The 15082-nt window shown below is 37.7% G+C and overlaps 1 protein-coding gene and 1 pseudogene across 1 annotated transcript in view; one reads left to right on the top strand and one right to left on the bottom strand.

Annotated features, from left to right (window-relative positions):
• Window positions 1-341: 341 nt before the first annotated feature.
• On the top strand, window positions 342-1665 carry LOC103609121 (annotated as a pseudogene).
• An 8796-nt stretch (window positions 1666-10461) lies between these two features.
• WDR75 (WD repeat domain 75) overlaps window positions 10462-15082 on the bottom strand; it is a 30489-nt gene continuing 25868 nt past the window's right edge. Inside the window, 4 exon segments of the mRNA XM_008593454.1 lie at window positions 10462-10771; window positions 11140-11231; window positions 11723-11869; window positions 14516-14627. Coding sequence (XP_008591676.1) covers window positions 10567-10771; window positions 11140-11231; window positions 11723-11869; window positions 14516-14627 — 556 coding nt within the window. The 3' untranslated portion in view covers window positions 10462-10566.

Here is a 15082-nt window from a genome sequence, read left to right on the forward strand (position 1 = left end):
AGTTGGGTGTGTAAACGAGAGACCTTGATGCCTACATGGAGCATTACTGTAAAAACTCTATGCTGTTGGAAACTGTCCATTTTGTAAGAGCAAAATGTGAAATAAAGGCAAATTGTCCCTGTTCAAACTGGCAATTCAAGCTCTTTTCAAAGCCAGCCTCAAAGGAAGACAGACTTTCTTAGCTGGAGAAAAACCTATTCTTGGTACTGTGCTCCAGCAGAATCCCTCAGTGTTGGACCCAGCAGCTGTGGGTGGGGGTGCAGCCTCCAAGACAGCCAGCAGAAGGAAGTCTGCCTGTCCAACCAGCACATCGTCTTTAAACTGGCTGACAGACCTAACCAATGGCAAAGTTTATGAGGAAAACAAAAACAGAAAATGGACTTAAGAATACATCCAACATCCTTGATAATATCTTTGCTTCTTTGGTGGAAAATAAGATGTTCTCTTATTTACCTCAGAAGCCTCAAGGACTGATGATAAGCCCAATATTCTGACACATCTCACAACTGGCTGTGTGATAATCACTCACTGCACTTGCAAGATCCCCCAAACAGGAACGAGAATGTGTTCAGGGAGTGCTGGAAACTTCACGGAGGGCAGCCACTGAGGGGGACTGGAGTGTGTTATAAATTGCACACTGAACTTTGGAAACCTGGATACTTCAGCAAAGAGTTTGGTAATCCGGAAGTCAACTTAGTTAATTGTAGGATCAGTGAAATGATCACTGAAGCCATGTTAGGAGACTCCTGGAGTGGATTTGAAGTTGCTCTAAACCACTTGAAAACTAAAAAGAATTAATGATGCTGAAACTTAAAGACTAGCCACCAGAGGAGGATTTTCGAGATGTGATGCCTTCAGGTTTGATGATCTGAAGGTCAACATTCCATTGCTTTGGTACACTGAGAACACAAGGTGAGGTGGCAAACTGGAGTTGGTCTCTAGACTGCCAAACTACATCACATGGCCAGATCTGGGTCCCAGGATGTATAGTGTTTATAGAGTAACTGCTCCACAAGATTGGAAATATAGAACAAGTCTGTAACTGGATGTACCCGATGCAGCTAAGGTTATGGTCTATGTGGGAATTTCTAAAGGACGGTGTGACCAAGAAGAAGTCCTTAAAACTATTCAAGATGGAGAGGCTGAAGAACTTACAATAAAGCAATTTATTGAAGAAAAAGAGAAGCCAAGAGCCTTCTGGCACATATATGCTGCAAAAGACACAGAGAAGATATGAGAACTCCTTAAAAAAGGTATCAGAAGAGCCAGGTCAGGAAAACCCAGCAGATCATGATCCTATTTGTGGTCAGAGCTGGTATTTACACTGATCACTAAGAAATTGTCTTCATCAAGAGTATGAAGTTCAAGACTTGGTTATTGTAGTTTCTCAGAGACATGGTATTTATCCCAGCAGAAACTCCACATCAGGCTCATAACTTATGTAGCTGTGTAAAAATGGTTGAAGATTTCATTTTTCCAGAGCATGTTAAAAAATGCTTCTGGCTCACTCAGGAATTCTGTTATCTGTCACAGACTCATATCACTTGTGAAGGTATATTACAGGTGAAGAATGTTATCTACGATGCAGTGAAAGATGCTGTTGCTATTCTGGAAGCCAGTGAATCCAGTTTTTGTCAGACCCTGAGGGTCTCAGAGATGACTTAACCCCTGCACAATGAAAGTAAATTATTGGCAGCTATTCAGACTCTTCAGGCAGGATTCCTATTTCCTATTCATGTTACTTCATCTTTTTGCTTTGTTTTGTTTTTGAAACTGTATCCAACTTGTGAGGGTGCAGTTTAATGTATACTTCTAGTGTTTATAGATACTAAATGTGTATGCATAGTAACTTATAGAACATGCATTCTTAAACTGTGACTTCTCACCTAGTGCAGAACTTTTACTAAGCACTAAAAACAAAACTCTTTATCAACTCTGAAACAATACCTGCAGTAATCCCCCAGCTATTTGGACACCTGAGTCAAGTGTATTTATAACTATTAGTAATCCCTCTGTTCAGATAATTTGGGCTGTATTTTGTTTCGTGTTTGTCTGAGTACCCGCTCCCCATTCCTTGGGGTTCAGAAAAGCAGAGGGGGAAATGGACAGCTATGTGAAGTCCTTCTTGTACTGCATAAGACTGGCGTTGTATAGCAGAAATGAACTACTGTACAATTCTTGGAGTTAGCCATCTTTAGTTAAATGGAGTTTTAATCTAAATGAAACGTGATAATTTAATTTTGCTAAGTGTTAAGCATTTTGTATTAAAGCTTTCATATAATAAAAAGTTTACAAAATATCCTTGTTGAAAAAAAATGACATCATCTGAGATTATCACATACCCAAGTAGCCCACTTACTGCCATTTCCCAGTATTCAAGTTATGCCATATTATGACAGCAAGTGAAGCTTCAATTCATTCTTATACATTCTTATTCTAATATTTCTTAAACTGGTCTGGCTTAATAAGTTTTAACATCTCAATCTCATAAGAAGTAGAATGAGAAAACAACAATGATTACAGTAATTTACATTATATTATTATTATTATTATTGAGGGTTTACATAGAATTACGCTGAATGAAGGTAGTGGAAAGGATTTATAGTCAAAAGATGTGGATTAGAATTTGAACTCTACCACTTATTCATCATTTAATTTTGGGCAATTTAACTTCTGGCTCTACTAATCACTCTTCTGCCTACTTTATATGGCACAGAAAGAGAACCAAATGGTTACAACACAGACTAGTTCTCTCGGTTAAGCTCTGAGGTGCCAGGAAGATGGTAGAACTATCTTCTTAGGTATGAAGCCATCTCTAGCTAACAAAACCTGGGACTTGCGAAGCTATCTGACCCCTGAAGATATTTTATTTGCATAAGGAGCAAAGAATCAGACTCATTATCTTTCTAATGAGACTATTTCAGGAGGAGAAAGGACAGCTGCCTCGTTTCTCCTTAGAAGAAGAGAAAAATCACTTTTCCTTATCACTCACCATGCAGTGTCCAGTTACTGTGTAAGATATTAGACCTGGCTCTCATCATGACACTCTAAGGGGAGCCAGCATGGCTATTATATCCCGTAAAGTAATTAACAAGAAATCTTTCTCTGAGCCAGAATACTTCATGTGCATATTCAGGATAACATGAATAAAAGTGAATATTTAAAACTCAGTGGCCTTTGACATAATTACAAAATTATCTCCTGAGTTTCTAGACAAGGGGATTGATGGCCAAGAAGTGGCCTGAACTGTGGATGCCTCCAGTGCCCCCCCGCCTTTCTTTAAACATAATACACTTTGCTTAGAAAAAATCCCACAAACTTATAGCGCAGGAAGTACGCAGAAGAATGCAGTGACTGAGAAGTGAAAGAGTCTAACTACAGCACAACTGGGAGTTGGGGAGGGCCAGAAGTCCCCACTTCCAGAGAAAACATGCTAACAGATTAAATAGGACATAGGAGCCTGAGGTTAGAAAACTTGGAGATATGGGTTCTTTGGTAATTTTGCTGCTGCTATTCTAGGAGCTACGCCCCTGGGTTATCATGGGAGTGTTCCAGAGACCTTACAGGTCCAGGGAGGCTCCTCCACCAGCAGCAGCAGCTGCTCCCCAGAGGCAGACTAGAATGTCAGAAAGAGCCAGGACAGAAAGCAGCTCTTCCTGCAGGGTCCACAGCTCCAGGTTTGCCTCCAAGATGGGTATGTGTCCAGGAGCTCCAACTTCCTGGGCTTGGAGGAGGCATGGAGGAAGATCCAGAAACTTCAAAGCATCATCTCTTTGGCACCATCATCCAAAGGTGAGAATACCAGCAGCAGAGTCCAGGGTGGGAGTCTGAGTAAATTTCTTGGCTCTATCATCTAATGGGTTAAGAAATTCTGGAAAAAAGAAAAACAGCAAAGAGCAGAAACAAAAGATAAAATCAACCCAAAGCTGTCAAGCATCACCATCTCTGATGACTCCTTTTCAAGAGGGGAAGTCTCCATTGTCAAGGGAGCTGCCACCCATGCATCCTCCTCAGATATAACCAACCCAAAGCTGTCAAGCATCACCATCTCTGATGACTCCTCTTCAAGAGGGGAAGTCTCCATTGTCAAGGGAGCTGCCACCCATGCATCCTCCTCAGATATAACTCTTAGTGCAACACTCAGAAGTCCACAAAGAGATAATGGGGCAGAGGCAAAGTAAAGAGCATAATTTATAGACTGAATGTTTGTGTCACCCCTAAATTCATATGTTGAAATCCTAACCCTTATGTGATGGTATTAGAAGGTGTGGCCTTTGAGAGGTGGCTAGATCATGAGCGTGGAGCCCTCGTGAATGGGATTGGTATCTTCATAAAAGACACTGTGGGTGGCAAGCTCCCTCACCCCTTCCATCATGTGAAACCCAACAGTGACTTTCTATGAGGAAACCGGCTCTCACCACACACAGAATCTGCTGATGCCTTGATCTTGGACTTCCAGCCTCCAGGACCGTGAGAAATAAATTTCTGTTGTTTATAAACCACTCAGTCTATGGTATTTGAGTCAAGAAAGGGTCTCAGGGGACCATCTAATGAAATCCTGCCCTCTTATTTTAGAGATAAAAAAGTAAGACCTTAAGTAACTTAAGCACAACCTAGTAAGAGGCAGAGCTGGGACTAGTGGTCTTCTGACTCCTCGACAAATGCTCTTTCTGGAAAAGACACTGCTAACTGAATAAAGCTGGGCTAGTGGGCTCAAATTTCACTACCACAGACAGGCATTTTTGGAGGAACAAGAAGTTTAAATTTACCTTCCTATGTGAGCTAGAGCATAACATCAATATTTGCATTTAAAGTGCTTGTTTTCAGAGCACTTATATTCACCCTTCCGTTAAAGTAGGCAACCACTGACTAACAAGGATTATCAAAACCCAACAGACAATGGGAGGAACTGGTGCACTTTCATGTCTGATTATTTCATTTTGTGAACGAAGGGCTCTGATCTTCCAAGGAGCTTCTAAGCCAGAGGTATGTCATGCCTGAAGATGAGAAACTGAGATAGCCATAGCTCCACATATTTATATAAATGTATCACAAATTTAGTACTTGCAAGACCAGTTTCCTGGCATTTTGGGGCATGGGATGGGATCGGGGGCTATACAACATCATGCTGACATCTAACTTAGTTTTGTGGTCACAGAGTATCGGAGCTGGAAGGGGTCATTTTATCTAAATCTGCAATTTACATGAAGGAATTGTGACTCAGAGATGAAGTGGTTTGCTCGTGGTTTTTGAAAAAACAAGCAATTTGAGCAATATACCACTGGTTGCATCTCTGTGGTGAAGTGGCTCATTTTGATTCTATTCTACTCATCCCCTGCTTCCCATAGTTACACTATCAAACCCCAGTTATTTCCATTTCTATTTTGTTTTAGTCTCAGAGGTATTCATCAGTGATAATCTACCTGGGAACCTAAATCCTTCCTGGGTCTTATCTTTTACCATTTCAGTGAAGAGTGTGTGGTGATACAGAATCTTGACTTTGGAGTCACAGATAAATTTGTCGTTTTCATTGCCATCAAGAAATACAGTTAACAGAGGAAAGCACAATTTCCAGAAGTAGTAGAGTAGATAAAGCAGCCTTCCGAAAAATCAGTGTCATTTATAAGACTTGTTAATTTTAACCAGATGGTTATGTTTAACTTAAATAGGTAGAGTCTGTTAAGGTTCCATTGGAGTCATAGTACAAAGACCTGAAATTATTTAAAACACAAACACATTATCCACAACATTACAACATGTTCTATAATTTCTGTAATGGGTGCTAGTCTAAGATAAGAAACAAAACAAAACAAAACAAAAAAAAAAAAAAGAGGAATGTTGCTCCAGCACAAATGAGCCTATTCTAATTAATATGTGGTCATTTTGTTAGTCTTAGGTTTTTCAACAAAATTTTGGATACACACAAGTGCATAATCTTGTACAACATTCAAATTTTACACAGTTTTTTCATATTTGCAATATAATAGTATTAGTCAGGCAAACAAAATTAGTTGCATAGGGAAGGAGCATTTCATTTTACAGATGAAGGGGTTTTGAAGCTCAGACAGTTCACAAGATTTTAGCCAGGTCATGGAAATGTCTAGCTCTTGTTTGCAGCTGGGATTAGCCCTAATCTGGGCTATTTTGTATGTTTTTTTTTATCACAGTTGCTCTGCAATTATAGATGCCTTTGTAATGCTAACTAGCTGTTTTAAGTGTCTGGGAGACAATGTGTTATTCTAGAAGGGCACAGGATTTGTGATTTGACAGGCAGGGGTTCTCCTGTTTTAGCCCCACTTGTGAAAGCCTAGTTATCTGGGTAAAAAAAACTTAATCTCCCTGGAGCCAGTTTCCTCATTGTCAATTTGGGGTAATACCAGACACATGGAATTGTAGGCAAAGTGTGATGTGTGTGAAATGCATGGTGGTTAACATATGGTCTATCCCCCTGTGAGGTTAAGATTACTGTATATACTTCCTGAATTACAGGCTGTGACTTTCATCTTGGACATGCCAGTGTAACAGGTTCATGCCTTGACAGATAAAGGAGATGAACAATGTGAGAGGATAGAAGATAAACAACAGTATTTATTTTAATATCAAAGGAGGAATTAGAATAATCCCCCCCTGATAAGGTTGTCACGTTTTAGTGTAAGAAAGACCAACTCTTTAGAAAAATAATTTAATCCACACTTACAAAGTGATTTTTCAGGTTATTTAGTAATCACTATTTAAAAAAGACATGTCCCCAAATTAAGTAATTCGATTTGAAAGTATAAAATCTTTCATGTGTAACGGCAAAAGATGAGTATTTCTTGAACTTGGCGGTACCATGTCAGTGCCTGAATATGGAAAGATAATAAAATTTATTTGTAACTATGTCAATGTGTCCCACCCACTGGGGGAAGAAGGGGATGCTGATAAGACCAAAACCATGTTGACACAATCTTTCTTGTTTTAGTTAAAATGTCCAAGTTAATCTGATCAAGCGTCTAGATTTGTGCTGTCTAAAATGGTAACCACTAGCCACACATGGCTGCTAAGCACTAGGAATGTGGATAGTTCAAATGGAGATGTTCTGTAAGTGTAAATTATACACTAAAGTTTGAAGACTTAGTATAGGAAAAAGTGTAAAATAGGCACAATAAATATTTTAAAGACAGGTTACACGTTGAAATGTTTTAAATTCATGGGGCTTAATAAAATATATCATTAATACTAATTTCATTTGATTATTTTTACTTTTTTATTGTAATCACTAGAAAATTTAAAATTATACATAGGATTTGCATTATATTTCTATTGGATAGTGATACTCTACTCTAGAAACAAATACCAATATATAGAGGACAGAGGATCATGTTAAAAGCCATGAAAGCAACCTGCAAAATAAGTGAGAAACGTACAGGGCAAACTTGATTTCTTTAACAAATTGTGCACAGGAAGAAAAAAAAAAATGGAAAGATGAAAGACTTAAGAGTTCTGCTTCTGGAATGGCAGTATGAGATCCATGAACCTGCTCCACAGAACAGCCAAAATTGGTAAAATTTACTTTAAAAAACCCAACCATGTAAGGTCTCCAGAAATTGTCCGAAGGGCATACAGGAGATGAAGAAACATTTATCCAAGAAAATCTAACAAACCCCGGCAGCGGCAACAACAGTTAGTCTGTGGAACTCAGGCCACAAGCTGCTTCCTCCTTCCCAAGCTGTGTTCTGAGCATGTGTGGCCAAGAAGACAGGGGTCCCTCTACCCTCAGCTCCCAGGGGCAGCCTGCTAGCATTTCTCATTGCACTCAGCTCCATGTTGGAGAGGCTAAATTCTAGGCGAGAGCTTGGGGTTTCCTTTCCTCTACCAAGCCCACATTCATAGAGTGGAGTCTCAACCCTATGTGCAGTAGCTTGAGAATACTGGAGCCTTGGTCACCCTTGCCCCAGCTTGATCATAGGGCAGAGTTTCCATGCTGGGAAAGACAAGCAAAGACCAGAGGCCACTGCCTCTACCCAGTTTGTAAAGCAAAATGTGTCACTGAAAGAAACAGTTCTTTCTGCCAGCCCAGGGAGCCATGGCTCAGAGATTTTGCCCATTGGAAAAAGACACTCCATAAGAATAGAGCTCTAACATTATGTGGAATACAGTGCAACAGTTCAAGCCTAAGGGTGTTCTTGAAAACAATGGGGATTCTGGTGGTAAGCAGGTAAGCAAGTAAGAGGAGGCCACCAGCTAGTGTACCAGAAAGAACCAGGGAGAGACAGCTAAGAGTCCTCCTCTTTGAGGAACAAACCTCAAAGACTGGCCTCAAAAACTAACCCTGCGTTTTGAGGACAATGAAAACATGCTATATACTACCACGATGGATATATGTCATTATACATTTGCCCAAACCCATAGAATGTACAACACCAAGAGTAAACCCTAATATAAATTATAGGCTTTAGGTAATTATGATGTGTCAATGTAGTTTCATCAGTCGTACCACGCTGGTGGGAGATGCTGATAGATAATGAGGCTATGTACCTATGGGGGGAGGGAGCACATGAGAAGTCTGTACCTTTCTCTCAACTTTGCTATTAACTTAAAACTGCTCTAAAAAAACAGAATAAAAACAACCAAACCCTGTAAACCTAAATTGAGTGGATCAGACTATGGAGCTTTTAATGAGGGTACTTCAAAAAGTTTGTGGAAAAATAAAATTAAAATACAAATCTTTCCATAAACTTTTTGAAGTATCCTCATATGTGCCATGTTATGTAAAATGGTGCAGCTGATTTGTAAAGTAGTTTGGTGGTTCTTCAAAAGGCTAAAAATAGTTAGTTACCAAATGGCCCAGTAATTCCACTCCTAGGTATATACCCAGGAGAAATGAAGACAATAAAAAGGAATGAAGTGCTGATACATGCTACAACATGGATGCTCAGTGAAAGAAGCCAATCACAAAAGACCACGTACTGTGATTCCATTTACAATATATGAAATGTTTAGAATATGCACATTTACAGAGGTAAGATTAGTTGTTGCCTAGGAAATGAGGTGAGGCAGGGAAAAGGGTACAGAACCTTGGGGTGATGAAAATGTTCTAAAATTGTGGTGATGGTGCACAACTGTGAATACACTAAAAACTAATTGTCCATTTTAAGTTCGTGAATTGTATGGCTTGAGTTACACCTCAATATAGATGTTATTTTTAAAAATGTACAGACCTTTCTTGAATACTGATTCAAACACACTTCGTCTGTTTGGGCTGCTAAAACAAAATACCATAGACTGGGTGGTTTATAAACAGAAATTTATGTCTTACAGTTCTGGAGGCTGGGAAGTCCAACAAAAAGGCACTGGAAAATTTGATGTCTGGTGAGGGCCCATTTCCTGGTTCACAGATGGCTGTCTGCTTGTTGTGTACCACATGGTGGAAGGGACGAGGGAGCTCTCTAAGTACTAATCTCATTCATGAGGGCTCCACCCTCACCACCTAATCACCTCCCAAAGGCTCTACCTTCAAATACCACCACATTGGGCATGAGGTTTCAACATGTGGATTTCAGGGGGGAATACAAACATTTTGTGTACAGCACATACTAAAAAGCCATTTGCAGCAATTTTCTGAACATTCACTGAGAAGTGTTCTTATGACTTGCACACTTTCTTGTTTTTGTGTTAATTTTTTAATATAAACTTTATAAAGGTAGATCAGAGAACTGGAAAACTCAAAATTCTAACTGGTAAAGATGTAGCAACTTCACTACTTTAACATAAAATAGAGGGGACCTGGGTTATTTCCTACTAGCAATGGAAGCTTGGGCCAGATGAATTTGAATTTAGAATTTTTCAGATTTTTAGATAACTCACATTATCATGTAATATCCTCAGTGGGGTCTGTGGAACACCACATAATCAAATCATGTCTAAATTTCTCTCAGAGAAATAAATATGCTATAAGGAATAAATCAGGACTACTATAAAAAAACCTCACGTCAGTTTAGGTCATATTTGGCTATCAAATGAATTTTGGTGTCAAATTTTAAATAATGAAGCCTTTTAAGTTTCAAAAGTTTTCATATCTCCACACTGCAGATAAGGGGACATATGTTGTACAAGTTCAAGGGCCAGTTCTGCTGTATCACCTGGGAAGAAAATACCTATNAAAAAAACCTCACATCAGTTTAGGTCATATTTGGCTATCAAATGAATTTTGGTGTCAAATTTTAAATAATGAAGCCTTTTAAGTTTCAAAAGTTTTCATATCTCCACACTGCAGATAAGGGGACATATGTTGTACAAGTTCAAGGGCCAGTTCTGCTGTATCACCTGGGAAGAAAATACCTATTTTTTTAACCAGGCTGATGTATGACTCAAAATAAAAAATGAGATGATGTGATATATGAATGTTTCAAGCAACTGTAAAACACGATGCAAACATAGTTTCACGTTACCAGTTTTTTAAAAAAGTAAAGCCTGTTAATATTTAATATTTTATTTTAAGAACAGAAATAACATTAATATAAATGTTTTGGAGTATAAACACACAATAAAAACCACAAAGTGCAAGAACCCTCCCCAATCCAAGACCTAAAGAGCAGCTATCCAGCTGTAGTCTACTTTCCTAAATTTTCTCAGTTCTTTTTCTTCAGATTTTGACAACTGACGTATAACATCTTCTTGCAAATCTGTGTTATTTATATCCTGGACCTTTTCAGTAAAATCATTTTCTTCATCTGAATTGACACTTTCTTTTTCTTCTTCCATATCTACATCATCAGGAATTTCTTCAGCACTTTAGCAATAACAGAATAAAATGTAAACACTTACTTTTAAAAAATATTTCTAAACAATAACTTTCTAATTTAAATACCTATGTAGAAATATAACCAAATGGATAAAGTAAATGAAAAATCTTTAGTATACTTTAACAAACGGATTATTATAAAAAAGCAGATGAATTTATAAAAAGTATAATTTAAAATTATATACCAAATTCTTAACACACACATGCACGCACGCAAAAGATCACTTTTCTGAAAGGTATATTCATTATATTTTACTTAATTCTATATCCTTTTCCTACATTTTAAAGCTGAAATAAAAGAGAAATACAGAAGAATATTCTAATAAAGGAGAACACAAACCACCCAGTTTCCTTACCTCTTAGTCTCCTTAGATAGCAGCAACGAATTTACAAACATGGAGCACAGGAAAGAAGCAGATGGCAGCACATGGGCTGGAGTGTGAAGAAGCTAGAGCAAAAAGAGAAAAATACAGGGTTTCATTTAAAAAGATTATCCTTAGAACATGGTGTTTTAACAAGAAGGTCAAGTGTTTGGACCTCCACACTGGCCAGCCACCAAAATAACAAAAAACAGTATAAAAAGATTATTTATAAAAAGATTATCCTTTGGCACAATCTGTTCCTTCACCGTCCTTACTAAATACCTTTTATTGTAAGATGTCAAGAGTCAAATACAAAAGGCTTCCCCTATAGAAACACCAAACCAAAGAAAAATGTATTTCCACCTTCCTACCTTTAGGCAAACAACCACAACTACCGTTCACTCCAGGTCAAGGCCAAAATAATCCCAAATCATAAAGTTTTGTTATTTAGTTTGATTAATAAAGTGTTCAGCATACAAATGATTATTCAAAAGTTATTTGCTATAGATTGATTGTACAAAAAACTCTAACTTAAGGTGCTTTAATGTATTTAATCTGTTTCACATGGTTTACTTACCTCACTGATTGCAGGTATGTTTTCTGTTAAGGGTAGCTGTACCAATTCATTCTCTAAAGTTTCATTTAATTTTTCATCCTGCTGTTGCCTGTGCTTTCCCAATATGAAATAAAATGGGGTTGTTGGAAGACTTTCTTCTGCTAGCAGCTATAAGGATTTAAGACAAAGGGAAATTATTTCAATAAAAAGGAGGAACTGCCTTTGGCTCAATAGTAAGCCCTATGGAATCATAAAATGTCTGGGATAGAAGGAACTTTAGAAATTATCTAGTATGATTCTCTCATTTTACAGGTAAAGCAACCAAGGCCTAGCATCCATTTACTATGAGAAAAGCTAACAGTGGACGACAGGAGAAAACATGCATTTACCACTGTTTCTTTCCCAAATCCTGCAAAAATGACAACAGGGGTTTTCAAAAGGGCATAAAATCACAATGGTGGGAAAAGGCCATTAATAGTAATATGTGAGAAGCTGGAAAACATGCTGAAGGATAACTTACTTAGTAGAACTAAGAAAGAATTCTAAGCTGACTGTGGGGAAAGCCAAGTAGCCCCAGTTCATACTCCAGAATCCCACACATGTGCAGGAATTGGTAATAATCCCACCCCTGTAAGTGGGGGTGAGAGCGGGGCTTAAAAAAACCAGATGGTTTGGTTAAAAGTTTATTTTAGAAAGCACTCAGTTTCCTCCGTCACCTCCTCAGCCCCAGCAGAGGGCTGAATGTCTTTAGACTGAGAGTGGATGGTGGTGGTGTCACCATGATCTCCACAGCTGAAGGCAGCTGTACTTCCTATAGGGAGGTTCTCAGAACGCTGGCAGCCAGGTCTACAGCCTTCAGACAAGAACTCAGATGAATTTTATCTGGGCAATTTGACCAGCCTAACAGACGACCAAAAAATAATGACATTTTCTCAATAAAATAGGTTAGCCAGATAGTGGAAGGCAGAAGACAAGTTCCACAAGGGCAGAGAACTTCCGAGCAGCTTTTTTGCCTACTTTTAAATAAAAGCCAGACAGCCAAGAATCATCAGACTCAACGAAAACCTCTAAAATGAAAGACAGCCACCAAAACAGATAGAAAACAAACAAAAATCTGATGAAATCAGACCATGTAAGAGAGAGAGGAAAAAAAGACTTTATGATAAAGATGAGGAAATTCCCCAGAAAACAACTAAAATAAAGAAAACAGGCAAAACATAAGAAAATTAGAGCACCATTCTAGAAGGTCCAACACAAAATAATGGGAGTTGCAAGAAAAGAACAGAGAAAATGAAGGGGGAAAAGTAATTAATTCCCCTTTAGTCAATTCTCTACTCAAAACTCTCCAAGGGGCTCCCCATTCACTCGGATGAAAGTTTAGGTCTTTTCAATATGGCCTACCTGAATTCCCTATTTAAAATTGCAAGCAGCACCCCAGACCCCATTTTCCTCCACACAGACATAATTCTTATCACCTTCTAAAATACTACATATTTCATTTATTTAATGCTAGTTGCTTACTGTCATATCTTCCTGCAGACTGTAAACACCACAAGTTTAGAAACTGGGCTATTCTGCTCCTAATGTATCCCAAGCATTTAGAATATAGTCCCAGCCATATAGTAGATGATCAACAAAAAAAATCATTGAATGAATTCAGTGAGTTTTCAGAGGAAACTAAACAAGCCAAGTTACAGATGAAGGATCAAGAATAAGAATGGCATTAGACTTCTATTAACACCAGAAGCTATGAAATAACAGGGCAAAAAAGTTCTAAGAGAAAATGACTTTCAACCTACAACTCTGTACCACTCAAGTGGGAAAGAATAAAAACACTTCCAAACATGCAAGGTCTTAAATGTACCTCCTATGTGCTAAAAGAATGTGCTTCACCAAAGCAAGTGACCAAAGAAAGAAAAAACATGGGATCTAATACAGGAGAGGTAAAACAAATCTCCAGAATGATGGTCAATGTAGATCCTAAGATGGCTGGGATTTATGGTAGGTTTGCAAGGTAATCAGTCCAGACTCAAGCAAGTTAAGAGGCTCTTGGAAAAATTTCTTCATGACCTGAAAGAATACCTAACATGTATGAAAGTACTGAGAGAAGACTTATACAATCTGCACAGAGTCTGGGGTTGAATTAGGTGTGAAGTAAATAAAAAGCATAAGCAAATGAAGAAAAAAAAAAAGGCAATTGTTAATGCCAGGGAAAACAAAAAGTTGGCTACGAAAGGAAAATCAATCTGTGTATTACTATATGGCTTGGCTATGAATTGTGTTTACATGGTTATGACAATTAATACTGACCTGACCAATTTAAGATTCATCTATATTGGGAAACTTGGAGGACAGGTAGGGGGAATATGTGTTGTGTATGTGGGGAGTGGTGTTGTGAAAAAGAGCTAAAATTTCAGCTTCAAAAGATTATTGTTAATATATAATACCTAAACCTGAAAAATTTGGAACGAGCAATATAAACATGTTTCTTAGAGATATGGAGTTAAATAAAAATTCCAACTAAAAAATTTGAGAGCGACTGTCTTTGAGGGTAATGTCAGTGGTGTTGGAGATGTTCTTCCTGAAGAGCCTTATAGAACTACTTGGCTTTCTAAATCACAAGCATATATCATAGATATTATAAATTAAAAGAGCACTATAACTCCAAAAGAGGCACATCGGTTTATATGTGTATGTATAAGTTTTTAATTCTATTTTGGGGCCAGATAAAACATTTTTCTCACAGTTAAGTCCTAAAAGATAACTATCTTTTTAGGGACGCAATGCAGCTTGTCTATAAATGGCTAAACATACCTGTTTGCTTGTCGGTGTGAGTTTTTCTTCTGGAGATTTTGTACTGAATGTCAATAAACTCTGAAAAGAGAGATCAATTAATGATGCAAAAGATAAATTGTAGAATGGAAATCTAAATAAGATATTACAAGGTGTTAAAAAATGGGAAGATCAATTTTTCATTTTGATATATATAGAAAAGGAACAAAAGATTTAAAACTTAATTGATAACTACTGTGAGAGTTACAAGATATTCTGAGAGATACAAGAACAAGTAATAAAATTCAACTTAAAGATCAAACTCAAGCTACCTTTTTCTTTATGGCAAATCAAATACTGAAATTAAAAAAAAAAAACAAACCCATGCTAATATATAAAACTTAAAGCATTTTAGTTGTCTTCATTTTTTTTACTAACACAGAGTTAAGCAATACTTACAGGACCTCAAAAGTGTGCGTTAATTAAAGTTGTACTAATACACTCACACTAGTCATATGCTGTACTGAGCATACTAGACAATTTCTTTTGGGAAATATTCCTTTAACGAAATGATTCCACCTAGAAACTCACTCCAATAGTTATTGGCTG

The sequence above is a fragment of the Galeopterus variegatus genome, unplaced genomic scaffold (genome assembly GCF_000696425.1).
Source record: "Galeopterus variegatus unplaced genomic scaffold, G_variegatus-3.0.2 Scaffold158, whole genome shotgun sequence".
Lineage (NCBI taxonomy): Eukaryota > Metazoa > Chordata > Mammalia > Dermoptera > Cynocephalidae > Galeopterus > Galeopterus variegatus.